Source organism: Balaenoptera acutorostrata, chromosome 8, assembly GCF_949987535.1.
Source record: "Balaenoptera acutorostrata chromosome 8, mBalAcu1.1, whole genome shotgun sequence".
Lineage (NCBI taxonomy): Eukaryota > Metazoa > Chordata > Mammalia > Artiodactyla > Balaenopteridae > Balaenoptera > Balaenoptera acutorostrata.
The window spans coordinates 113,489,859-113,517,713 of NC_080071.1; the positions used below are offsets into that span (position 1 = coordinate 113,489,859).

Here is a 27,855-nt window from a genome sequence, read left to right on the forward strand (position 1 = left end):
ATTCAGGAGGTGGTTATATGAGATGGAGTAGAAAGAAGATTGCTAATCCCCCTTTTGTAATTTTTCTTGTAGAAAAGTGTATATGATTTTTAAAAAAATTAAAACAACAACAATAACAGCAAAAAAAGCCCTTTCGATTCCAAAGTACTAAAATTCTTGGAACAGTATATGTTACTGGTCAAGCACAAATGATTCTGACTTCGATTCCTAATAGCATCATTGAACAGGTGGGACTTTCTTGCTCCCGAGGGGAGAAGTTGACCCTGCCGTGTAATTAAACATGGTGGGTCGTGGCCTGGGGAAATAAGGGCCTCAAGAGGATGCTGAGCTGTCAGGTAATTTCCCCCACGTAAAGCACAGGGAAAGAGCCTGGTACACAGGGCACACAACAGGAGTTAGCTGTTGCTACTGTGATGTGTATACTACGCTGCGGTCACTTAACAATCAGTTTTTAGGTTGGCTCTCCATCCCTGCCAACAAGGGGAGGGTTAATAGCCACTTAAGTTGATTGGTCTCTAGCCAGCACATGATGAAAATGGAAGCGCCTTGGAAATTTCAGCCCACCCCCCCCTCCTGCCCCCATCCCTCCACGAACATTGCACTTTAAACACAGAAACGCGCATTTGGCTGATTTCTCTTGAATTCAGGCTAAGAATGCCTGGTTTCCACGTGCGCAGAGCTTGCATCCTTTCCCTAATAACTGGTTTTTCCTTTGAGCCCATCAACTGTTTCTGTTTCTCAAATTTCACAATTGAGCTTGCCTTATTTCTCCGGTGTCTGTCACCCTCTAGCCTATGACATGTGGTGGGAGAAACCTGGTTTGGCGACAAGATGCCCACCCTGACTAAGAGCAACTTCAGGTCAGGCACTGATGGACTCTCTGCGCTACAGCTTCACGGGCAGAAGCTAGGAGTTACCATGCCAGCGATGCCTTTTTTTTTTTTTTTTTTTTTTTTTTACAGTGTGTGGTGGAGGAGAGGGGGAAGCAAGATGAATAACCACACTTTGAAAATGGAGTTTGTAAGGTTCACCTCAGATACACTTTTAGAGAGCAAGAAATGTCTCTCAGAAAGACACCTCCTCTGGCTTGTAATTTGGTTCATAGCTTGTCCTCTTCTCGTGGCAACCCATATCCCAGCTTATGATAAATGATACCCAGGTAATAAGCAGTGGCCTAGAGGACGACGAGAAAGTTCCACATCCACATTTTTGTCTGGCTCTAAACTACTGCCTGCAAGAAAGCTACAGATATTTGAGAGACACAGTAAAGTGTTCAAAGTGATTCTGATGAAAATTACAGGAGTTCCTCAGGTAGAAGGGCCGTCCATTTTTGCTCAGATAAAATTCTCAGGAATGAAACAAGCAGAAAAGAAACAACCTGTCAGAATCACGCATGTCAATCTTAGCTACAGAATCATCACTAAGTTTTGTTTTGCCTTTTTAACAGTCCGAATCCCACATGACAAAACAATGCATGCTGCTTTTTTTGAGACGTTATTCTTGAGAGCGATCACGTTTCAGACTTCCCAGAAGAGTAATTCTGGTGGAAAGACTCCACACCTAGACTGTTAATGACCTATAAAGAAGAGCCTTTAAAGCTGCCTGCACCCACGCCACACCACAGCACAGTGACCAGCTATCTGCTCCCCAGGTTACTATGTGGTAAGCCACAAGGCACTTCCAGGCCCTTCTCTGGGAAGAAACTACTTTCCCAAGGTGCTCACTTTAAAACTAGAGCCCTTGCATTAATTTGCCAGCGGGGTAAGGGAATCACTTAACAAGTTGGACCCTTTACCAGGCTCCGTGGGCAGGGCAGGGCAGGGCAGGGCAGTTCAGCAAACTCAAGAGAAGCAGCGCTAGGGTGCACTGAATATCATTCACCCATCTTTTCAACATCCTTACAATGGCAAAGTCTATGTTCATGGATCTGACCTTGGCATTGAAACTCCAGTTCACCCATTTCCCCAAAGTTCCAGTTGCACTTTTAGGGGGACTTTGATTTCTGATGAGACTACTGGGAGGGGCTGGGGAGCCCCAGCTCCTCGAGAAGACTGCAGGAAATGAGTGAGGTTTTCTCTCACAAGACCCCTTTCTTTCTTTGCCTCATGCCCAGGCCCTCTGTCAGCCCCCTTGCAGCTAGGCTTGTGGGACGGGGAACTACATTCCCTTGAAAGATCTTTGGCAATTTGTGCCTGGAATTTGATGCATTAGTTCTAAAATTAAATAAAGATCCTGTAGTGTTCTTCAAGGAAATATGGCGTGGCTCTTTGACAAAACACATTTTTCAAGTGCTGACCTCTGGGAACTTCAACTAGCTTCATATTTCAGGCTGACACTGCTCACAGGCTACTATCCAGTTGCCCAAGCAGAGCTGGTTATCCATACATTTTCCAGTCTCCCGATCAGCTTTTAGCAGAGGGAGGTGAGGGGAGTCAATAAAAAGAGGAGAGCCACTCATTGAAATGCACTTCCCTTCGTCAGTCCCTCGGGGAGAAGCTCTGGTAATTAACTCTAATGAGATTAAAGTAACTTGGAACTTTTCATTTTCCCAGCTCTGTAAAAGTACATCTGTGATAACCAGTGGGTGCATTATATCAAAGTCAATCCCTTTTCCTGTAATGCGATGGCCCCCTCACTCCCACCTCAAACCAGGCTGGCGAAGGGAGGAGGAGGAGGGCTGCCGGTCTCTTACCTGCGCTTTGCTCCATCACTTCTTTCTGACACATGTCCTGAACATTCACCGTGCAATTCACGATGAACTCGGGGGAGGAGCAGTCATTATTCAGTTGGAATTCCTCACACTGGTAGCACTGGATTTGCAACGCAAAGCCTGCGGGACAGACGCAGTCGGATTCAGACCCGGCCGCCCCGAGACCACCCCAGAAACCAGCATCCCGCCCCTCGCCCCAGCCAGCTGCGGCTCCCTCCCTCCTGGGTTCCCCCGGAAGGCGGCCGCGGCTGAAGCCGGTAGAGGGCGGCGCGGCCACCGAAGGTCCCGCAGGATATAAAGCGGGATTTGGCCCGCGACCCCTGAACCCACTCTCCAGAAACAAAGAGCCCATCCGGCACCACACCTGGCTTTCCCCCCACGGAAGTTGAAAGGAGGGCTATGCCGCCCGAGAGCCGAGGAGCTGACGTGCGTCGGCTCCAGCCTACGCCGAAGGCTTTGCCTAATTGTTAATTGGTTACAAATGAGTTAATTACTATGTCGGCACCGTTCGCGATTGCCTTCGCAGACGCCTTTTGTTTTCTCTGATTGTCGAAGCCGGCATCCCTGTGCTGTGGGCTCCGAGGCTCCCCAGGCGGACGAAGGGCCGCGCGCTCAGCGCTGCTGCGCCCCGAGTCCCCCGCCTTTCTTCGGGACGGTTCCCGCAGCAGCAGGGGTGGCCGCGGCGTGTGGCAAGGGGCGTGCGTGCGTGTGTGCTTGTGCGTGTGCGCGCGCGCGCATCCCCGGCCGCGACACCACGGTCCTTTCTCGCCGGCTTTCAGGGCTCCGTTTGGCTAGGGCTCCCGGTCCGGGTCCCAGCTCTGCAGAGCTGGATTGGGAGCCGCTCCTGTACTGGAGGGAAGGAGCCCGACGTTTCTGCACCTCTCCCCGCCCCAGCCCGGCTGCTCCGCTCGGATCTACGAGCTCGCGTCTAGACCTAACTGCCCCCGGCTCCCGGGCAGACGAGCCCCGGACCCGGCGCACCTCCCCTCCCAGACCCACAGCGGTCGCGCTCGGAGCGCAGCAACGCAGCCCCGGCCAGCCCGGGCCACAGGCTGACCAGCACGCCGCTCACCTGTCGGCGGCGCCACTACCACGGGTTGCTAGAGACGCCTGACAACTTGGCGGGTTCGCGGACTGTCGCCCCCGCTCCCTCGCCGAGACCCTGCACGGCTCGGACCTTCCCTCCTCCCCAGCCCAGCTGCTTCTTTCGACCGCGCAGCCCGAGCATCTGCAGCCCGAGTCCCACCAATCCGCCGCTCCTCCTGCAGCGCAGGATTTGGGCACTTTCCCATCTAGCGCCCCTGGGCACCACTCGCCGCCGCCGAACTGCCGCCGGGCAACCCGTGCACAGCACGGGCGCGGAGATGAGCGCCCAGGGGAGGCAGAGCGGCCGGCGGGTAGACGGGGTGAGCGATCCCGGCCGGACGGCTGGCCGCTTCGTCTTCTTACCTTGAAGCAAGAACAGTCCGCAAAAAGTTGCCGCGATGCCGAGGACCCACATCCTCCCGGAGCCGCGGGGCCGGGAGCGGGCAGGCGCATCAGAAGCGGCGACCGCGGCGGAGGCTGTCCGGGCCGCAACGGCTGTGGCTGCCGAGACTGCCGGGGCCCGCGCTTCCGCCGCCAAGAGCAGCCGCAGGTGCCGCCGCCGGCGCCCGCATCGCCCGCGCCGGGGCCCCCGGCTGCGGGTCGCCGCTCCTCTGGCTCGCGCTCCCGGGCAGTGCGCGGCGTCTCCGGAGTTGGCGACGGAGGCTGAAGGAACTGCTGGCGATCCGGAGCACCCAAAAAAGTCTCGCCTTTTCTCCCCACCTCCCACTCCAGGCACCACGTGACGGCTGCCGAGTTGGGGTGGAGGTGGCGAGCGGGGAAGGCTGGGACAGTCTTTTCACGTCTCCACCCCCTTCCGATCGCCCTCCTCTCCCGCCTCCGCACGTGCCCCGGACTGGGACGCCTCGAGGGGGAGAGGGAGAGTGTAGTTTTCCGAGGCTGGGAGGCTGGAGACTGGGGAAAGAGGGAGGAGGGCGCAGCAGGTGCCGCGGCGGTCGGCCGGGCGCCGTCAGCAGTACGTAGGAGGTGGGGTGGGAAGCCCGCTTGCCTCTGCTTGCAGGGGCGCTTGCCCCCCTCCTCTGCGCCCCCGGGGGCTGGTGGGTTGCCCGCGGCAGGGTCCAGTCCACCCGGCAGGGAGTGCGGGGTCGCGCTCCCGTGCGTCTGGCAAAGTTGCACACTCGCAGGCTCCCTAGGGTATCCGGTGCAGCTGCGCCTTTTCTTCCTCCGAGAAACCCCTCGGTCGTTACGGGGCTCGGCTTCAGCTGCGGCGGGGTGGGCGGGGTGGGCGGGGACCCTGCCCAGCTCCGCGCGCCCAGCCCTCGGTTCGTCTGCCGCGCGCACCGCTGGGGGTTGCGGTAGCCTAGCCTAGGAGAGGGGCGCTCCGGGGACAACCGTGATGAGCTCCCACTAGAAAGCAAATTGGGGTGAAGACGAGAGTTGCTCTCCTCCATCCCCTTCGTCCAAAAGGCCGGGCAGCTTCCTGCGGCTCTATTCACGGCGTCCTCTAGTGTACCGCGCCTAGCCAGCCCAGGACTCGGGCACTGGCACACCGCTCGCCACCTCCCCCCACCCCATCCCCCCTCTCTTGTACAAGCGACCCACCTGGAGCACTCCCGGAACGCCACCTCGCTACGTTCGCCTTCCTGGCCGCCGAGCCCTGCAGCAGGTGGTACGGGAGCCCGCCGGCCCGCCCGGAACGCCTGGGAGCCCCCGCCCCCAATCCCGCACGTTCCCACGCCTGTCCGCCAAATCCCTAGGCAGCATCCATTTCGGTGGACAGGGCTTCATAAGCTTCGCCCCTCTTCACCTCCTTCTACTCGGGCCTCCCCTCTTAGGAGGAGGAAGCTCTCTTAGGCCGGGATGCTGATCATTTATTTCCCTATCCTGCCAGCAGAGCAGGTCTGGAAAGGGGCTTCAATGACTTTCTTGTCATTCCTTTGCAGAGATCGTTCCCTATCTGCCTCCGGCTCCGTCTCTCCCTTTGCCCCCCTCTTCCTCTCATTTCTAGTTGGTTAACCCCTCAGGGAGTCGAAAATGCTTTGACCATTACTCGCTAGTCTGCAGACTCGAATCTTACAGTTGGCTGAATTACCGTTTCTGGAGGAATAGGGCCAGTTTGCTTACTAGTCTGTTTATTCCTTCGGGGAATGAATGCGTCGTTGGAGCGCGTGTGAGATTCAAATAACCAATTGCTCCGAAGGGTCCTTGAACAAGTTCTTCTAAGCTTTCAGAGGGTGCGATTGTGTTATGACGTTTATTCAGAAATGAAACAAAAGAATCTTAAAAAGTCTGAAAGACAATGACACATAATTTTCATTTAAGACAACAAAATTCAAATACAACAAATTGCACAAATTAACCAAATAACACTGATCATACAATACTCTTTAAAGAAACAAGTGTGTACTAAAGTATCCATATAGATCCTAAAAATATTTGTTATGCCTAGTTTACAAGCTCCTGTACAAAAGAAATTATAAATAGTTCGCATCTAGAAAAAATACACGGTAACCTTTAAAATAGAATTTATCCTTACATATAAACAGACTTTGTAGGAAAAAAGGATATTAAAAAGTAAGAATTTTTCATAGCACCAACCATTTTATTTTTTACAAAGTGAACATTGCAAACAGGAATTTACTTTGATTTATAGATTGACCAGGTTTTAATCAAAAGAGCCAGAAGATAAAAATCAACAAATAATGTTGAGAATTGCAGAGAACCACTAAGTAGAAGAGGATGTAAGGAAATGATTGGAGGGAAGGTAGAATTACATCGTTTCCGATACATATAGCTTCAGATCAGTGTCACACTTGAGTACCTTCCTTTACAGTTTTCAGTAGAAGCAGAATTATACTTATTACTAGAACCTGAATCTCTCTGGCAACAATTTGGAAATTGCACTGGGATTAACGTTTCTATCAAATTGAGATTTATGAGATGGAGATGAGAGAGAGCCCTCTGGTTTTTCGGCAGGCCCTGTTTTCTGTTTACAGATTGTACCCACAAACAACTTGAGGGCTAGGACAAGTGACCTGAACAAAAACTGGAGTTGGAATTTTTCAAAAATATATTTATCAACTTCTAAGACTTAGGGCATCATTTCAAGAGCATGGCACTGATTCAATTTATTGCTGTCTTTTTAATTTGTTTTTGCTACAAATATAATTTCTTTTCCAAAAAAAAAATTTACAACTTCTGTACAACTTCTTTTTCAAAAGAAAAGTGCAAAATTAAGACTTCTGTATCCTGGGTGTGTTTACTTTTAATCCTCACGGAACACAACAGGTAGAGTCTATCTTTATTGCCTTGTCAGGGAAGTAAGCTCCAGTGGGCTGCTGGCTGTGAATCCGACAGTGTCCGCCCTGGTACTGCAATGGTTTATTTGTTGCCATCTCTACCTGCCCCGCTTCCCAACCCTGTTTCTTAAGTGCTCCATTTCCAGCTCACTAAGGGGAAAAAAAGTCCTTTACACATCATTTGAACCCTGACTTGCACAGGAAGAGAAGCTATCATATAAAGAATCACTCAAAGATTCCAAATTGTCTACCCCAGGCCTATCAGAGCTACTCAAAGAGGCCTCTTCATTTTTTTCTTTTTCTTCCTTTTGTCCTTTAACCTTGTTCAGAGAGTTTGTCTCTTTTTCTAATAAGATCACAGTATTGCCGTTGTATTTATTGAATGACTCCAGGGAAATTTTACATAATCTATTCTCAGGATCTTCTCTTGTTTCTTCAACTTGTTTCAATTTCTGCAATAAAAAGAGGAAAATATTAGAAAGATATTTCTTTGCAAAATCAAGTTATTCTATCCAATATTCAATTATTGTCAGTATAAAGTACAATTTAAAGGGATAGAGGGAACCTACAAGTCTTTAACAATCTTCTAGTATAATTTCATGTAATGATAAAGCCAATTTTAGGGATAAATCAAGACTTTATAATCATCTTACTGAGATAAATAGGTCCCAATTTGCAAATCAGTTAAGTGCCACTTAATTTCATTTTAAATGGATCCATCTAAAATTTGTTCAGGTAAAGTGCCTTATTCTTCTTAATCAAAGTTTCGAAATCCTTTCTTTTCTTACTAAATATTATTAGTTGTCCTGTTTCTAACTATGGATAGGGACTGAATTTCAGCCAGAAATGACAGTTCTATGCAAAAAAAAAAAAAAAAAGGCATGCAATACCTTAAACTGCCATAAAAGTTAAGTACACATTAAACTTGTCAGATGCTTTGTCACATGTGTATTTTGTCCCTTTACAAGTCTTACGCTATTTGAAAGAGATCCCAGGTGTGAGGGTGTAGATTCTTCAAGGCCCAAGGGCTTCAACATCATAGTAACAGGTCTGCACCTCAGTAACCTCTCCCTCCAGGAGGTTCTAGTAAAACCAATTTAAACAGGGATATTTATAGGCTGTTACTGGTAGTCTCTGGGACTTCACAAAACACTGCAGTCGTATTCGATAATTACTGCAGGTAAACTCTGTAAACATGAATATATTTAGTTGCTCAAGTGGCTCCTGAGGTCCGAGGTGAGAGGGAATAGATAGTTTTTGCATAGATGCAAAAACTGCAAGGGTGGAGGTGTTAAAGCCACTAACCACATTTCTCATTTCTTTTTCCTCTTTCAGGCAAAAATTCCATCCAGGAAGTAGGAACAGGGCCTTAGAGATGATAACAACAGCTGCCATTTATTAAGCATGCACCATGTAAAAGACACTAAGTATTTTATTTATAAGCCCTTTTTCACAGACCTGTAAGTTACACATCCCCACTTTAGAGAGAAGGAAAACAAGGCTCAGAGTGACAGGGTCACTTGCCCAAGGTGGCTCAGCAAGTGATGGAGAACAGGATTTGAATTCCTGTCTGGTGGCCTTCCATGCTCTTGTAATAAAGGACAAGATGTCCTGTATGTTTTTTTCATTTTGCCATCCACATATGCCAAACCATCTCAATTGCTACTGTCCAAGGCCCTAACATAGGCAGTTCCATCCCTCCCTGCAACATTGCTACGATGGATGTCAAGGTACAATGAGGAAATTGTGTTTGGATCTGGGCAAAAACAGACATAGCCAAAGCCTGTGAATTCTCACATGCTAAATATTTAATAGAAAGAGAAAAGAAAAAGATACAGAAGTGGATGGTTCCGGTGTCCCAAGAGCAGACTCAGACAGCATTTCTCTCTCTGCTATGGGGAAACAGTGTAATTCTATGGGAATACTTGAAAATCAACCTTGAGGTGATGCTTACTTCATTATACGATTAACGTACAGGAGCATTACTCACACAGCAAATTTTCAATCTGAAACGGCTACCTCGAAAAAGAGCTGGGCTGAGGAACACATTCCTAGGTGATTACAAAACAGCGGCTCCCTAATTAGGAGTGACTCCACGCCGGAGCCCCTTCTCACGGTGTGCCAATTTTGAGCATTCTTTAAAAAGAATTATAAAGTACAATATGCAAAATACATGGAGGGAGTAGGAAAGCTTTGATTGTACCAAATGTAGGTAAATAGAGGCCATTCAATGCAATTTCCTCCTTACCTGAATATCTTCTCCCTTTTTCTTTATTCAAGAACCTTTTCCTTGCCTATTTCTGGTCAATGTGGATCTCAAGTTCATTCAATAAACACTCACTAGAGAAGCGATCATGAGGCAGGTGGAAGGTTTTGGTGCTGAGGATACACAGCTGAATACAATTACGTCCTGTAGGAGGGGAGTGAGGCCCCGGAGGCAGGCGGACTTGAGCTTGAGTCTCAGCCTTGCCCTTTCATTGGCTGTGTAAGTGACCAAGAGCACCCTTCCTCAGGGAAAGTTAATAGGACATACCTTTATTTCAGGATTGCTGTTAAGTATTAGAAGCAGAACACCTGAAGACCCTGACACACAGGAGTAGGTGCTCAATAAACGGAACAATAGATAATAGTAAGATAGCGTTCTTATTCTAGATCAGTGGGTCTTAAACTGTGTTCTCCAGACACCTTGCAGCGTCAGCATCACGTGGGAGCTTGTTAGAAATGCACATTCTCGAGTCCCGCCCCGACTTAACTACATCAGTAATGCAGCGTCCCAGAAAAAGTTTTTAACAAGGTCACCGGGTGATTCTGACACATGCTAACATTTGAGAATCACTAGTCTAGAAGAATTTGTAGTCTTGGAGGGGAGACAGGTGAAAAGTATAATTCAGTGTATTCAGGTAGTGATAAGGGAAGGATTATTTACCATGAAAACACCCACTGTCTATGGGACACAAATAGTGCATCTTGTTTTCTAAATGTTTCCTGCTTGTAGGTTTGGTTCTTCAATTAATTATGACAGAGGCCTACCTTGGCTGGGGAGGCGATGGAAATGAAGGAATGGCCCATTGTAAGAAAAATCACATGCCTTCTCGGTCTTCCTTTTATTTTCACAGTTTTGATGAGGGGTGGGTACAGAAATATTTCTGGACTCTGAGAACAACATCAGTGTAAGAGTGACAATGAGGCCACGCAGACATTCGACCTCAGTGCTGGGGAGCTACAGGGAGTGGTGAGGACTGTGGTCCGCTCAAGAGTACATGCCTCCCCTAAAGGCAGGAGCAGCTACTTAGACCTAGCTCATTGCAGCTGTGCAAAAACATGGGCCCAGGTCTTTGATTTTAAAGGTAAGGCCATGAATCTAGGACAATATTTGCTTATCTTTAAAATCCTCTAATTTTAATTATTTGCTTATACTAAGAAAAAAAACAAATCAATAATAACAAAAACAACCCCCACTATGTATGTCAAACAGCAGTCTTTGCAGTGTGTGAACTTCTGAGCTAGTGATCATGTCTTATACTTCTTTTTTATGTCCTAGATCACCTCCCTCACCCCCCTTCTCCCATCAGCTTTCCCCCTAAAAACCTAGCCCAGCGCGCATCGCCAGTAGATTCTCGATGGAGGCTGGATGATGGACTCGGCTTTCTCTACCATCAGCAGGGTATCAACTGTGGGCTGGGATTTCTCCAGTGGTCCTGCCAGCTAAGAACAAAAGCACTGAAGTAGCTTACTTCCCTGCCTCGAATTAGAAGCATACCCAACCAGCCTCAATGTTGTCTTGTCAGATCTCAGGTATGTTAAAAAGTTTGAAGTCACATAACATTTAAATTTAAAACATAAGGAGGGATCGAGGTCCAACAGGATTGTGCTAAGGATGGATCTGTCGAATGGTAACAAAACAGTGAAACGGAGCAGGACCCTATGGTCCCCACCACCCCCTCCCGCCCCATGTCCCCTGCCTGTCTTTTGTCTGTAGAAAAACTTTAGGCAAAGGATAAGTTTAATCAAAGAAGTGAGAAAACACAGAAGCAAAGGGAAACAATCAAACAGGACAAAACAATAATAGTTTAGTCAGTAAGCAAAGTCAAGGGCCTTTAGTTCCTCCTCAAGGGCTATAGAGAATAGTCTGAGCCATATCCTTTGAGTTGTCTTACAGGTACTGAAACCCCCAGCAAGTGGTAGAGTTAACTACATGATGACCAGACTGTAGCCATGACATAAGCGGCTACAATTCCGAGAATTGGCCTCGAGGAAATGGGAACAAACCGACCCTGGAACTGAAGACTAACTGTACTTAAAACAATCAAGATGCTGCAGCTCACACCACCGCATGACCAATTTCAAGATGACGGTCAGAGCTGACTCTGCCGTTTCTGCATGCAGCCCCCTCCCTCCGTCTATAAAAGCTCTTGCCCCCTGATCGTCAGGGCAGGGGCTGGAGGGTGGAGTTGCCCTTTGGACGGGAGTCTGCTTATCACCTCCCCCCCAGGTTGCCAGCCTCCGAAATAAAGCAAATTTTCCTTTCCACCAGCCTTGCCTCTTTATTGGCTTTAGAGCGGCCAGCAGCCGGACTCCCACTTTCAGTAACAATAGTGCACACCAGTTTGCAGCAAATGTATGTGAAGGTGCTTTGAAAACTAATCATGGTAATAACAGCATTTAATTGAGTGCCTGCTCTGCACAGACTCTCGGCTAAGCACGTTGCATGGATGATCTGTGTTCATCCTCACGTCAATTCTATGGGGCAGGTGTCATTGTTATCTTCATTTACAAGCAATCAAGCCTGGAGGAAGTTAAGTAACTTAAGGTCATGGAGCAGTACGTGGTGGGGTCTTCATTTGGACCCAGGCAGTCTGCCTGCAGAGCCCAAGTTCTTAACCTCTATCGTGGAAAAGAACTTCACAAATATCAGCCCACATTACCTTTAAGGGGAGCATCTGAAATAAGAATCACAGGCGGCTTCCCTGGTGGTGCAGTGGTTGAGAATCTGCCTGCCGATGCAGGGCACACGGGTTCGGGCCCTGGTCTGGGAAGATCCCACATGCCGCGGAGCAACTGGGCCCGTGAGCCACGATTACTGAGCCTGCACGTCTGGAGCCTGTGCTCCGCAACAAGAGAGGCCGCGATAGTGAGAGACCCGCACACCGCGATGAAGAGTGGCCCCCGCTCGCCGCAACTAGAGAAAGCCCTCGCACAGAAACGAAGACCCAACACAGCCAAAAATAAAATAAATAAATAAATTTTAAAAAACCCCAAAAACAAAAACAAAAAAAACACAAAAAACACAAAAGAATCACAGAACGGCAACAATAATATTAATGGTAACAAACCCAGTAAAGATTCCTGAAGATTGTGTGGGTTCCATAAAACATTGTCATTTCCTTTGTATAATGTGCTTCACTGAAATTATGATAAAATTAATATACTACACTTGCCACCTATAGGTGGCAACAGTTGTACAGTTCACTTTTTGGTGGGGCTTTTCACTGCACTTGGGAACAAAAGTAGGGCTCAGAAGGGTGAGAATGTATTTTCAAGTTTAAAATAAATAGCTCTGCTCATTCTTAAATATTTTCCTATCTTTTGTGTAACGATGACATTATTAACAATAATTCAAGCAAGAAGTAGAGAGTGACATATTCTCCAGAAATCCCTTAGTAATTATACCTTAACTAATTTAATTCCTTGTAGTCAAATAATCAATCAATCAAACCAATCTACTCTATGAATAATCTGTGCGAATAATTATGTGGTCTTGATTCTCAGAGAGTTTCATAGAAAAGGAGAGGGGGCTCTTGGAATGCTTTTGAAGGGTGAACAGTATTAAGATATATAGTAGGTAAGAAGGAGTGCATTCCAAGAAATTTCCATTTCATGTGCCCCTACTGCATCTGTAGACCATTCTATAGTCTATCTCAGGTCTTGTAGTTGCCCAGATAGTCTATCTCTTGCCCTTTAAGATTCTATAATGGACAGAATCACTGTAAAGACAGAAACACAGAACTATGCCTATCCCAAGGGGTTCCAAGAATTCCAGCCCAGACTCAGGGAAGTATCAGCCCAGAAACCTGGGTTATAAATAACAAATAGTTTTTACTTCCAAAGAGCTTTCCCATCTATGATCTCACTTTGCTCTTACATCAGGCTGGAAGGTGAGGGAGGCTGGTGTCAGCTATACTTTACATGGGATATTTATGGAATTTGTGGTTCACACAAATTCAAATTCAGGTGAAATTAGACCTGGAAACTTGGTTTCCTGATTTTCAACACAGAAACACATACCATTTCCCCCCCATAGTCAACAATAGAGATTCTGCCTAGACCAATAACCTGAACACAAGGAAGGATAAAACAGAAGGTGATACGTGCCTTTGTCATAAGGAAAAGATGGGGAAAATGTATAAGGTGATACAGAAAAACTCAAGTGATAAACCAGAAAAAAATATACTCATGATGAGACCAGCTTCAGAGAGATACATGTTATACATGTACAGCCAGAAACTCCTGCCCACAGCAGGGGAGAAACAAGTAGCAAATTCATGAACTAGCACAATGGATTAGTGTTCTATGATGAAGGCTACTCTTATTATTTCATGTAAGTTTCTTGAAAATATTGGTTAGTCTGTCTACTGTAAAATGTCAGGAGGAGATTCAGATCTACCTGTAGAATTGAAATGCAGCATCATTCCTCAGCTGGGCACTAATATTTGCAAAGAGGGCTAGAGCTCTTAGCACAAATTAATGTAAACAGTATCTTCATCCACATGATTTCTTATTTCTCTATTGCTATAATGATTCACTGCCAATCAGTTCAATGAGACATGTGGTAGGAAAACAATAGCTACATTTATAGAGTGTTTTTACTATGTGTCAGGTACTGGGTTGAATGCAGTGCATGAATTATCTCATGTAATCCTTACACCAACCCTCTGAGACAGTACTGTTTTCATCCCCATGATACTCATAGGGAAATAGAGAGTAGAGAGGTTGAAATATTTAGGCTACATACACATGGCTAATAAATTAGAGAATCAGGACTCAAGCAGGAGAAGCCTGACCACAGAACTTGGGATTTTAATCACTACGTACAAGACCAGGTATTTGGAAGCCAGTGTTCCGTTCCTGGCGCTGTGCTAATTAGCTGTGTGACCCCTCTGACCCTTAGTTTATTTACACTAAAGATTTTTTTTTTTTAAGAACCTTCCCACTCTATAAGCTCCGTGACGCCAAAATATTCTTAATTGTGTGTCTTCTATGCATCTATTATTGGAATTTCAGGTAACACAATAAATACTTCTCTTCCCCACCTTAGTTCTGAATGAACTGAAGAAAGAGATAAAAGAAAAAGGCTGATGGGAGGCTAAAATATCAGCTTTATTACTGAGAAAGCTTAGAGGGAGAATGAGGTTTCTATCTTCAAAGAAGTGAGTTTCTTAGCAGTGGTCTAGAAGCAGACAGGCTTAGACTGGGCTGGCAGCCCTGGGCTGGGAGCAAGTCTTCTTAAACCCACACCATGAGCGTTGCTTCTCCAGCCAGCCTGACTCCTGAGAGAGGGCAGGGAGAGCAGGAGATGGGCTTAAGCTTTCCCTGTTCCCTTCCTAAACTTGGCTATTTATTTTTTATTTTTTTATTGGAGTATAGTCAATTTACAATGTTGTCTTAGTTTCAGGTGTACAGCAAAGTGATTCAGTTATAAATGTATAATATCTGTTATTTTTCAGATTCTTTTCCCTTTATAGGTTATTACAAAGTATTGAGCATAGTTCCCTGTGCTATACAGTAGGTCCTTCTTGTTTATCTATTTTATATATACTGTGTATCTGTTAATTTGCTAAACAAGCCACTCCTCCTTCTCCTGAGAAGTGAATGAGCAGAGCTTAGAGATACCAGGAGTGTTATCCTAGGGAACTCCTTCCACACGGAAAGAAACAGCCCCGAAATTAGGAAGAAGTGTCAGCATCATGCCCCTACCGCAACCCAACATTTCTCGTTATGTGTGATGATGCAGATTTTAACCAAACAGTCATATATGCATCGGGGCCAGGAAGATGCGAGAAAATTTGGAGACTGCAGTGAGTTGGTTTGGGCAGAGAAACCTCTCCGTGGGTGAAGCAATGGGAGTAAGATGATTTAGCAGATGAGAAATAAAGCCAAGCTTCCATTTGGAAGCAGATGGATCAAATAGAGGAGACGGGCTGGCTGATCCTGAGCTTTGAGTTGGAGCAGAAGGTGTGATCTCCCCCATCCCTTTCCTGATGAGCACATCTTGGGCGCTGGAAAGATGATTATGTGTTATGCTCTTGTGGGAATGGGGAGGAAGTATTTTAATCCTGGGTCTCTTAGTTGAAGATCTGTGCACACACAAAGTCTATGTTAAGTGATATTTGCTGGGGGCAGGCCAACCTCAAGGAAAACGATGCAGCTCAAGTCATTTCTCTTTTCTCAGGGGCACAGGTTAATCTCTTCTTTAATGCTACCTCTTACTGTATTCCTGGTGGAGCTACTTTCTGAATGAGACATAAAAATAGATAAAGTGACCTTTGGTGAACAGGGAAGACCCTCCAGACTTTTCTTGAGAGTGGTGGTGTTGACCCTGCTAACCTGGTCAAATTCCAGCTTGGATAATTACTTTCTCTCGGTGTTCAGTTCCCTCGATTACCTCAACTGGACACATTACTCTTCACTTGCCCTTCTGAAAAATTAATGTGACAGATCGGTAATAGAGAACCGTTCTCTCCACCCAACCACACATTGGGAGATACGATTCCGCACTTGGGGCACTCTGTTTCCTTACTGGGTTCCTGAAGATCCTTCAGTATCTCCAGGGCAAACTGGTTTTATTAGGTGAAAGAGTAATTTTCAGCTGAGATGTGCTTTTATGACTATATTATTACCTGTATTGCTGTCCTTTACCATGATCAATGACTTTCAATGACCTCTGTTAGAAGCCCTGAACCAGAGGGGAAAAATGAGCTTACTTTTTGGGAAAAAAAAAAAAAAAAAAAGCAAGCAGAGAGAAGTGCAGTAGGAAGCTTAGGGTCGTTAGAAAATAATGTATCTTGAGGAAAGGAAAAGAACTTAGCTTGGAGATAAACAGTGGCTGCAAAGGACATTTAAAGACCAGATCAAAAGGACGGAAGGAGAAGGAAGTCACTTTAAGGATATGGAAAATGGGGGAGATGTGGGACCGGGTCCCTCAGCAGGAAGAGAAAAAAGGAACATAAGGAAAACCCTAAACTTTGTTTATGACAGAGAAAGGCATTTGCGAAAAGGAAAGGCATGTAATCACGATTGGGCAAAATGATTATATGAACACACAAAAGACACATTCATGATTTCTCTGACGTTAGTGCCATCACGTGAAATGCCCATTTGAAAACTTGTATTTTTTTATTTTTGTTTTCTAGGAGGTGGATGGATCCACAAATTTAATTTAAAATATAGGTTAATCACCTTAAGTAATACATCAGATTTGATCACTACTGGTCAGTTTCTCCAAAAGTAAAATCTGCACTGTTTCACAGTGACCTAGACTTGGGGAAGCAAGCCAGCTCATTGATATCAGCTTGTATGGTTAGCTTAACTAAATGTAACATGCTTATTTGTGTTGTCAGATTTCTTTTTCTTCTTCCAGCATAATAATATTAACCAAAATGTTTATTTAGGAATGAGAATTGAGCAGGTTCTGGGCTGGAACTTCTAAGTCTGTTCATCTTAGTGTCAGGCTAATGATTCCAGCTGATGAGAGTGTGGGCACCAAACCTTTCTGGCCTTTCATTTACAGGCACCATTATGGATAAAAATAAATTCATATGCTACTCACTTGCCATAAAAGAATGATTAGACTTTTTTCTTTGACTAACCTTTCCATCATTTCAGGTCTTAAACAGGATACCTATCTGTCCAGCGAGCTTGGCCATGCCTGGCTTAGATGTCAGTGTATTTGTAGCATAAAGAGCCCATGACCCTCGTCAGAGGAAAATACAGCATGAAGGGACCATTTGTGTATTCTAGTACCATAGAGCTATGTCTTCACCTTGGAGTGATAGAGTTTGGGCTACTCTTTCAAGAAAAAATAAAACACACTTTTTAGGGGGGATCGGGTGAATGTTAAAAGAAAGTTCCACTGTTTTTCTTCATGGATGTTCCCCTTCCAAAGGAACACCTCCAATATCACCATAACGGTGGACATCATAAAAATATACCTGAAAGGGCTAAGTTTTTATTACGAAGTATGCTGTGAGGGCCAAAACCAGGGAAAAACATTCTGTGTTTCTTATTAACCTATAAATAATGAGGCAACCTGGAATTCTAGCGGAAGTTGGTAGACCATTTGGGATTCACAGTGCACTGTGGTAACCAATCTATTAGGTGCTTTGCAATAGCCATGGAATTCAATGAGACTGAGTGCTAAGGGCCATCCAGAGACACACTGATATTTGTGGATGTAAGAGTGTTAGCTCTACTCAGGTTTAAGCTATTCATCTCCCAATGTAATTTATGTTTCAGTTCTAGGGCCAGTCAGCCTTTGCTTTGGATGAAGTTATTTCCCAAGGATATTTGACATATCGAATCCCGAGAGTCAGAGCAACTCAGAATCAGTACCAATTTATTGATCCTTATTCTAAAGAGAAGATTCCTTGGTGGAAATTGTTCTAAAGATTTAGAAACATTAAGCTTTATATTGTGTGTTGCACACAACTGTAAGATGTTCTTATTCCTCATCACCCAGTAAGCACTGGGGGTTCTAGAATGGAAGGATGTGCTAGTTGGGAGAATGCCAATGGGAATCCACGTTTGTTCCGGATTCCATCCTTCGCCACAATATGACACTGACAATCACTACTTCAACTCCGGACCTGGATTTAATAAACATTTAAATAGGGATTACACTGCTCTTGCAACATCATTTATTTATTCAAGAGATATTTGTTGGGCCCCTTTTACGTACAGGACAGTATTCTAGACACTGGAGATAGAGAGGTGTATGAGACAAAGTTACTGCTCACATGGAACGTACATGCTAAGGATTTTTCATTAGGATGTCAATAGAGAACAAAGCTTCAGATATATTAGGAGATGAATCCCTGAGAACTGTTAGGCAGTCTACCAGCCTCCTATTTGGTCTGATAATGGCATTTAGAACACAAATATCCTGTCAAACTCAAAGTTCTGAATGTGCCCCCTTTACCCTAATCCTAATTTTTAAATAATTCCTTAACTTGCTGAGCTTCTTTTGACCTCCTCCCATTTTTAGTCTTTAAGATCATTCAGGCAAATGTTTTCCATAGGTTAATAGGTTAACTAATGACTATTTACATTCACCTTTCTTTTTTTTTAAATTTATTTATTTATTTATTTATGTCTGTGTTGGGACTTCGTTTCTGTGCGAGGGCTTTCTCTAGTTGCGGCAAGCGGGGGCCCCTCTTCATCGCGGTGCGCGGGTCTCTCACTATCGCGGCCTCTCTTGTTGCGGAGCACAGGCTCCAGACGCGCAGGCTCAGTAGTTGTGGCTCACGGGCCCAGTTGCTCCGCGGCATGTGGGATCTTCCCAGACCAGGGCTCGAGCCCGTGTCCCCTGCATTGGCAGGCAGATTCTCAACCACTGCGCCACCAGGGAAGCCCTACATTCACCTTTCTTAATCTTTCTGGGCCTAGTTATCTCCTAAATGTAACATGCTTAAATTGGAATTTTTTCTCTTTTCTCTAATTCCATAGCATTGTCAATAGTGACCACATTTTATATCTTTTTTTTTTTTTTGGTTATTAACAGCTGCTGGTTCTGTTTCTACAGTACCTAATCCACAGGGGTCTCTCTATGAATTCCTGGCCTAAATGGCCAAATTATCCATTTCAACCCTGAACTTATATTCATTCTAATATGTAGTTTCTTTTCATATCAATGTCTCACTTCTCAATTAGATGACACACTTCTGGAGGCCTTGCACTAGGTTTGGTTCTGCTTTCTTCTTCAGATTCTGACACCATATCTTGCATTTCTTGGAGTTGCTATTTATCGCACATCAACGAACAAAGTCACTATTAGATCTATTTTCACTACATCATTCCCTTTCGGAGCTCATAGACTTGTCTGAGATTTCTATAATGTCTGCTTTTCCATGATGAAGAGGCATGTAAAATAAGATCATTTCCGACGTTCATCTGAGCTGTGAGAGCCTTGCTGCTTTCCAGTCCCTAGATACACTAGCAGAGGCATGGTCTCGGGATGCTAGGGTGGCCTCAAGAACCAGGACGGTCCTTGGATGAACGGATGTCTGACTACTGTTTACTTTGGCAAAAGCAATTTCCTCTCTCCGTCAAGTGCAGAGACCTGTGGATTCACATCCCATGGCCATGCTGGCTGGGCAGCTCTGCTGAGCAACTGGGGCCTTCTTCTGCACCTCCAGGTGGGCTGGGCTTGTGGCTGGATGAAGCAGAAGCTGCCATCGCTTCCTGGAAATGCAGGAGCCAGAGCAGAAACAATAAGCTTCTGTCTTGGGGTGCAACGTTATTGAAAGGATCAGGCCTGTGATAAACGGTACCAACACTGGCTCTCCCATTTTGTTAAGGGCGTCCTTCAGCCAGCAAGTGCTGTCTTTCCTGGTCTGAGCCAGTCCCAGCAATTTGCTTAAATTCAGATCCCTATCTCCTTAAGACAGGGGAAACCTGGTGATGTGTTTTGCTGCTTTTAAGTGAGAGTGTAAACAGGACAATGATGACATTCTTAGAAACGTCAGTAAGACTGACTATCTGGGTGATAGTGATATTACTGAGTGTGTGAAATCAAGAAATGAAACTGTAAGGAGATTAAATTACAGCCACCTTTGGACAACATTCTAGTACCAGGCAGCACCCAGGTGCTTTTTATTCTCTCCCCGCCACCTGTAATATATTCAAATGACAAACTGACTCTTGCATTATAGAAGGGATTATGTTCATGAACCACCTAGACTGGCTTAATGCCACTTCATAAGGTTTACGTCACCCGTCCGCTACAATAAAAATAAGCTTTAATTTTGTCTCACATGTGCAGGACAATTTAATGTTTAAATTAATGTAGAAGTGAAAGGAGCCTTGCTCCAAGTGAAGTATGCCTGCCCACCACGACCGTGTAAACACAACTCGATTGCAATGAGAATTAAAGATGGATCAACAAAAATCAATAGTTAATTGTGTAACTCAGGGTCCTTCATTTCAGATCTAATCTGTAAAGAAGGTCCAGGGGATGTTTGCTTTTAATTTTCTTAAAATATTATTTCAAACCCTTCTGTCAGGCAAAGGAGTTCACAGGGTCTTTGCGTCACTTCCATAAATTATTTGGCTTATGAGTGGTCAAGGTCATATTGATCGCTCAGCCTCTCCAGTTTTCATTTTAAAATTCAGTATCTTTATCAGTCAAGCTGCCTCATTCTGGGTATCTGGCTTGCACTGATGCCAAACAAACTTCATTTCAAAAATAACCCAGCATAATAGGCGTCTTGGTACCAGACATGGGTGCATGAGTCATGTTATAAGCTACCTTTGGTCTATTTCACGACACTATCCATAGAAATTAAAGGGCTACACAACCACGCCATCTCCTATCAGCAAAATATATTGTGCTGTGAAGATGCACGATTTTGTGCGACACGGCAAGACATGTAAGGTCGGGTTGAGCCCGTATGGATGAATATGCTATCTGTTCCAGCATTCCCAAAGGGACCAGAAGGACGGGGTGCTGTTTGAATAGGATCTAAAAAAACTCTTCCAATCTCATTAGCCCAGATGGATGAGAAGGGAAGGAGGGCAGAGAGGCCTCCTTTGCAAAGGGAATAGTACAATAACATCCAGAAGACCACGGGGTAACAGACGGACCGCCTTGACTCCAGATATATTACAGCCGAGCTAAAAATGTAATCTTTGAACTTCTTTTCCCTTTAAAATGTAACCTTTCATATAATAAGTTAAGCCTTACTCTCTCTTACATATTGTTGGAAGCCTTCATCCATTTGGGGGACTGAAGGCAAAATAATTCTTGAAATAATGAATCATTTTTCTTTTGCCAGCTTGTCCAGAAATCCCATGATTATTTTACTGTTGCAGACAATGACCTTCTCAAAGGAGGCCTATCAAACACTCTAGATAAATAATGAGAGGGTCTCTTTCTCCTGCCTCAAGGAAAAAAAGTTGCTGAAAGGGAAAATGTTTGTGATGGCCTCAAGATGTTCATCCCAGAATGGACAGCAGCATGCTTCAAGTGAAAAGGAGCAGCACCTGTGTTTATGGGTGACCAGTGGCCTCATTCAGCAGGACTCCTTGGGGGTACCTCGGGGGAGAAACACCCAAGCCCTTCACCCAGTAACATTGGAAACAAATGTTCTGCTGATGACAGGCAGAGAAAGCTTTAACCTCTTGATCTGTGAGCAAGTTAACTAAAGGGAAGGAAGCTCTAGTTAATGCCGCCTTCCAACAAGCTAGAAAACCATGGTTCTGATTTATCAGGTCCAGGAGCTAAGATGAATCATAGCAAATTCTCCCCTTCCACCCACATCCTTGCCTTCCCACCAGGCAGCAGATCCTTAGCGGGGTGAAAGGAAGCATTCTCTTGTTGTTAGAGCCACCTTCCCGTGATTCAGGCACTTTGGGGATGCACAGGGCAAGAGTCATCTGTCCATCCTTTTATGGCTCTTGTACTTAAGTCTCTGTGGACCTGAACAAAGATCTGAACTTCAGGAGTAGCTACAAGATTCTTTCCACATATGCCCCTTTAGTCTCCTTCTTATCTTTGCCGAAACTCCCCCTTTCCCCCATAGATGGCTGATGGATGACCTGGTTCTAGACCAGGGGAAGAAAATTCATTGCCAGTGGAGCCCGCTGGGAAGGATCTGACAACAGCACAAATGCATGGATGGCATGAGCGGGTAGTGGGGATGGTGGTGAACCCAAGTGCCCATTTAGAGGGGCAGCTGCTGCTAACTTAACAAACATCCACGTAGCGCTTGTTCTTGTCCTAAAGGCTGGACGGAACTCTACAAGGCAGGGACCATTTAATACATGAGGAAAGGGAGGCATAGGGAGCTGAGGTTCTTGCCCAAGGCCACACAGCTGTGAGAAGCCAGGCAGAGCCAGGATCCAAGTCCAGGGGTCCAGCTGCAGAGTTCCCTCTCTCAGTCACTCCACCTCCTGCCTCAGCACCAGCTGAGTCTTACCCTGTGAGCATGTGGGCTCATTCTTGCCAGAACTCCTGATCTTTCAAGAGAAATGAAAATCTAGAATTCATATATGAAATCTCCCAATATTTGTTTAAAACAAATGTGTGGGTCAAATGAAATTCATCTGTATTTAATTTGTGACTCTTCCGTATTACAGCCTATCAAAATCTGGTGATGTTTAAGCAGGGGGCTTCCTGAAGCTACTGGAAAAATGATGACAATTGACACACTACCCACCCTGGGGCAAGGGTGTTTTAAACAGATGGTAAATGCCCTCATAATGCTTCTAAATTCCTTGCCTCTCCCCTCCAAAAGAAAAGAAAACCCCCAAACAACAAACTTCAAAAACCACTCCTTAAACATTAGGGATAGCAGGTGACAGACCTTTCTGATATCTGTAAACTCACATCCAACACCTGGGCCACTGCTTGGTCTACCACCACATAAACAAAGTAGGTAAATGAAAGATGCTTTTCTTCTTAATCTTACACTGACTTTCTACTCTTTCCTTGGCTGGAATGGGTGGGAAAGGTGTTGTCTACTGCCCTTTGACCCATGTATCAGCAAACCACACACTACAGGATATTTTTTCAGAAGTGGGGGGCTGCAAGTGACTACAGTGGTTTTATATGGGGCCTTTCTTCAAAGAGCCTGTGAACTTATTTACATGTAGGGTAAGGAATAATCAAAGCCCAGCTCCACAATGAAGATACTGTGAATTTCCACAGGCTGATTGCACCTGTCACTGCCTTGCATAATATTGCCTTCAGTCTTTTAAATTTATTATTATTATTATTATTATTTTTAACATCTTTAGTGGAGTAAAATTGCTTTACTTTGTTGTGTTAGTTTCTGCTTTATAACAAAGTGAATCAGCTATACATATACATATATCCCCATATCTCCTCCCTCTTCCATCTCCCTCCCACCCTCCCTATCCCACCCCTCTAGGTGGTCACAAAGCACCAAGCTGATCTCCCTGTGCTATGCGGCTGCTTCCCACTAGCTATCTATTTTACATTTGGTAGTGTATATAAGTCCATGCCACTCTCTCACTTTGTCCCAGCTTACCCTTCCCCCTCCCCGTGTCCTCAAGTCCATTCTCTAGTAGATCTGCGTCTTTATTCCCGTCCTGCCCCTAGGTTCTTCATGACCACTTTTTTTGTTTTTTAGATTCCGTATATATGTGTTAGCATACTGTATTTGTTTTTCTCTTTCTGACTTACTTCACTCTGTATGACAGACTCTAGGTCCATCCACCTCATTACAAATACCTCCATTTCATTTCTTTTTATGGCTGAGTAATATTCCATTGTATACATGTGCCACATCTTCTTTATCCATTCATCCGTCAATGGACAGTTAGGTTGCTTCCATGTCCTGGCTATTGTAAATAGAGCTGCAATGAACATTGTGGTACATGACTCTTTTTGAATTATGGTTTTCTCAGGGTATATGCCCAGTAGTGGGATTGCTGGGTCGTATGTAGTTCTATTTGTAGTTTTCTAAGGACCCTCCATACTTTTCTCCATAGTGGCTGTATCAATTTACATTCCCACCAACAGTGCAAGAGTGTTCCCTTTTCTCCACACCCTCTCCAGCATTTAGTGTTTGTAGATTTTTTGGTGATGGCCATTCTGACTGGTGTGAGGTGATACCTCATTGTAGTTTTGACTTGACCACTGTCCTTTTTGTTGTCCCTCCATCCCTGTGCAGGCTGTTACCATGGCGCCAGTGAGCCTCTGTGCTGTATCTTTGCACCCCTTGGGCCCAGAACACCTGGCACATAGGAGATCCACAGATGTTAGTGGAATAAAGGGAGTTCGCTAGTTATATTTCTTATTTACTGGTCACCTTTCCTTTTCCTATCTTTACCTTATCTTTCTCTCTAATGCCCTTGATTGTCTTTGAAAGTGATTGAGTTCCACGGACAAGATGCTATACAGTCTGGTAGGGAACATTCATTTATTTCCTGAGGGGTAGTTAAAGCTCTAATCACCCAGAAGACATTTAGGTTTCCTTTATTTAGAAAGTAAAGGTAACGCCTTTCCCAGTAAGTAAACAGGTAAATAGATTTTGATTTCCAAAAAAGTTGATTCACAGATGACTTTCAAGTAGCATTTCTTTTGCCGTAAATCGAGCTCCTTGAAATAATCAGCAGCACTACAGACTGCACGGTTAGAGACTAAAACACAGGAAGGAAGTGGGGATTATATCATCTAGCAGTGGGAAGACTGAATATGTCAGCAAGGCTTTTTAAACATCCAAGTAGTTTTATGTGAAGGAAAAACTCCTCATTGTGCACAGAATAAAATGGGGAATTGCCTGAGAATGAAGGTTTGAAATACTGGGATGGATTTAAAGAATACTGGATGTCCTTAAAGAATACGAGAGATTTTTGAGAGGCCTGGAGTGACTGAATCCCTCAGTGCAGGACAAAGTGAAACCTTAGGGTCACCCGGGGAGATTCTGGCCTGGGCTGTGTCCTTTGGGGCGCGGAAGAAAAATGCGACGTGGCAGAAGCAGACCAGTGCAACAGGTAGCAACTTTCCATACGTCAGAACTGGCACCAGGGATAACAGTGAGCATGGAGGGGGCAGAGGGGAGGATAACTATCTCTTCTTCGACTGTGTAAAAACCCAGAGTGTCGGTTTGATGTGACTGGGCTGGCGTTTCGCTTGGCTGGCTCACAGTGTGGATAGTTTCTCTGCCATGTATATCAGCAGTTCTCTTAAGTGACTGGAAAACAATAACTTTTCCTTAAATCGTTGGTCAAGAAGTTACTGGCTCACCGTCCCTTAAATATGCCTGTTGGGTGATGTCAAAAGGATTATTTAAAATTATGAAACTAATCCAAAGGCTGCCCCTCACTGGAAAATGGCTAGGAAAGAGATGTTTAAGTCCGGGCCGGCTAAGCATGGACACCTAAACACACACACACACACACACATATTCTCCTGATCTTTCAGGAGATGGCTACAGAAATGCCATTGTAAGCAAGGGGGAAAAAAAGAATCGCCCCTCACAGAAGTGTTTAAGTACATTTTGGTCTCTTCGCCAGGGCCAATAAAGATCTCTTGCTGTGAGCCAGCTAGAAAAGAAACCAGGGGAAGGATGCTACACTTTATGTGGTCTGAATGTGATTAGTGATTAGTGCCAGAAGCTTCAGTCACTTGGGAATAGCAATCAGGGTTTCTCTCCTGCAACTCTGAACAACTACAAAACACCACTGGTTCCCATCCCATACGATGATGGGATATTAACGGAAAATCTAATTAATCTGTGAATGAATTATGGCCTAAAAAATAAACTGTTTTATAATCAATTTGAAGTGAGTCCCGAACAGAAGATAAGATGAAGGAAAAGCTCTAAAATTATCCAAGGTTGGTACGTTCTGTTCACTGTGACTGATGATTTTAAGGCGGATAATTTTACAATCCATCAAATTTTTGTCTTTTCAAAAATCATGCCTCCCAATGTATGCTGTAACTTAATTTTTAAATTTACATATTTATTAAAAATCGTATTGCAAACAGCAGGAAGGGAGCCCCCTTTGAACAATAAAATAACGTTATCCCACTGGAGATAAAAAAAAAAATTAAAAGATTTTTATTTTGAGGTAATAATCATATAAATTGCTATGTGAATTAGTTAAACCAAGAATTTACATTCACCAGAAGCATCAACGGAGTATTAAAGATAGTCCCCCAAATTTTCATTCTGGGGAGATGAAGCAAATCTCACAAGATGTAAAAGGCACAGGCAGATGCAGAGGGAGGTGAAGACCAGGGTGCTTAGGCTGCTGGTGAGCATGTCTGAAGGGGGGGGGCCACAATCACCCTGGGAGGAGGGGCAGACAGGAAAACCCCAGGCCTGGCTCTTGGGTGGCAGAACGCTTGACTTCATTTCAAAAACCGCTTTCCAAAGAGATCCTTGACTGGACTTCAGAAAGCCTGTTTGGCTAACTCTCCCATCCAATATGGAAGGCTTGCCTGAGGTAGAGACCATCCCAGATGCCTGCATTAGCCTTGGCTGCCAAGGGGCTAGGTACCAGCTGGGGTGGTCTCCAGAGCATGCAGGGAAATCACTGGAAGGGCACGGGGTTGTAGTCAGAGGCCGATGCCACACCACGTCTGAACGAACACCACTGTTCACTCTAGATTAACCTCATAATAGACCGTCAACTCAAAGATCTGGCCCCGAGATATGAACTGCCTGGATTCATCGACAGAAAGATGAAAGGGTCAAAAGGAACAGAGCTGGTGTGAGTCACCCTGTGTACTCGCTAGAATAAGGGATAATCCACTGGGCTGAGCTGACACAGGATGCCCTCCTCAAAGTCCTGGGAGAGAAGGGGGAATGAGAATACCTCTTTTTCATGAACTTCAGTTTAATCATGGCTGTTTCCTGCCACGGGGGATTCATGATGGCTGTTATTACTACCTTTAGGAAAACAACCGAGATCCCTTTATGAAGTACTCTCGGTGAGGGGATGGCCCCCACTGCCCCTGCCGTGCAGAGTTCACTGCTTCGGTGCAGAGATGGCTAATCCTGGCACTCACGTGGCAACGGCCTGCTCCCATGCCCATAGCAGGCGCTGCTTACCAATCTCTGGAACCCGCCTCCTGCTGAACACGGATACAGCCTCAGAATTCTTTTTAATGCAGTAATTCAGGCAGCCTCTGCACACTGAATGTCCTTAGCATTTGAGATGAAGGCCATTTGGCATCCCTGCTTGTGTATGTGTGCGTGTGTGCCTGTGTAAAATATATATATATATACACACACACACAAAGTGTATATATGCTTACATATCACAGAATCTATATGTTAATGAGTAGGTAAATCCCTGAGTATATGTGCCTACTATGAGATATGTATATTGATGTCTTCGTATATGGAAACTTGAAGTTATCTTTGACCCCTCTCTCTCATACCCCACATCCACCAGTCTTTTCTGGTAAATTGCCTGTTTGTTCTCAGATGCATTCCTCTCCTTTCTCCCTGCTTTGCTTTGTGTCACAGGGAACTATGTTTCCCAGGCTCCCTCTTTCTCTGGCTTCTGAGGAGGTTCAGCCAATGAAAGGCAATGGCAGAATCCTGGACGGCAGGAGGAGAGGAGAAAGCAAGGCATTTCTTCCCTTCTCCGTGACCTGTGGTGTTCCTGGCAGCAGCTGCTTCTCCTCCCTGGCTCTGCCTCCTGCCAGAGAACCCCTCCCACCCACCGTTCTAGCTCCCATTGGATGGTCCAGCTTCTGGCGTTTAACGTCACCTCTGCTATCATCCCTCCATCCCTAGGGAATGCTTGGGACTTCTTGCTTTGGCTAATCTCTGGATTGCCTGACTGTCTCCTTTTAGCTTCTCAGCTATTCCATTATCTGGATGATTCCCTGTATTTAATTCTTTCTACAGAAAGACCTAGAATGGTTCCTGGTCCAGGCTAGACCCTGACTAATACAATCATCAAACTCTGTTCGCTCTACTTTTTTTTTCCTTCTTTTTTTGGCTGCACTTCACAGCTTGCGGGATCTCAGTTCCCTGACCAGGGATTGAACCCAGGCTATGGCAGTGAAAGCCCAGAATCCTAACCACTAGGCCACCAGGGAAC

The 27,855-nt window shown here is 45.1% G+C and overlaps 2 protein-coding genes across 12 annotated transcripts in view; both read right to left on the reverse strand.

Moving 5' to 3' along the window:
• The window catches only part of LYPD1 (LY6/PLAUR domain containing 1), a 49,969-nt gene extending 45,471 nt beyond the window's left edge, over positions 1 to 4,498 (reverse strand). The window contains exons 1-2 of the mRNA XM_057551934.1: positions 4,160 to 4,498; positions 2,693 to 2,830 (exon numbers count right to left, since the gene is read on the reverse strand). Of these exons, the coding sequence (XP_057407917.1) occupies positions 2,693 to 2,830; positions 4,160 to 4,211 (190 nt within the window). The 5' untranslated portion in view covers positions 4,212 to 4,498. The remainder of the gene's footprint in view (positions 1 to 2,692; positions 2,831 to 4,159) is intronic.
• Positions 4,499 to 5,992: 1,494 nt separating this feature from the next.
• NCKAP5 (NCK associated protein 5) overlaps positions 5,993 to 27,855 on the reverse strand; it is a 1,062,317-nt gene continuing 1,040,454 nt past the window's right edge. For 9 of the 11 annotated variants that reach the window (XM_057551412.1, XM_057551415.1, XM_057551413.1 and 6 more), the window contains one exon: positions 5,993 to 7,505. In XM_057551412.1, coding sequence (XP_057407395.1) covers positions 7,224 to 7,505 — 282 coding nt within the window. In that variant the 3' untranslated portion in view covers positions 5,993 to 7,223. The remainder of the gene's footprint in view (positions 7,506 to 27,855) is intronic. The other 2 variants (XM_057551424.1, XM_057551419.1) reach the window with 1 other exon arrangement.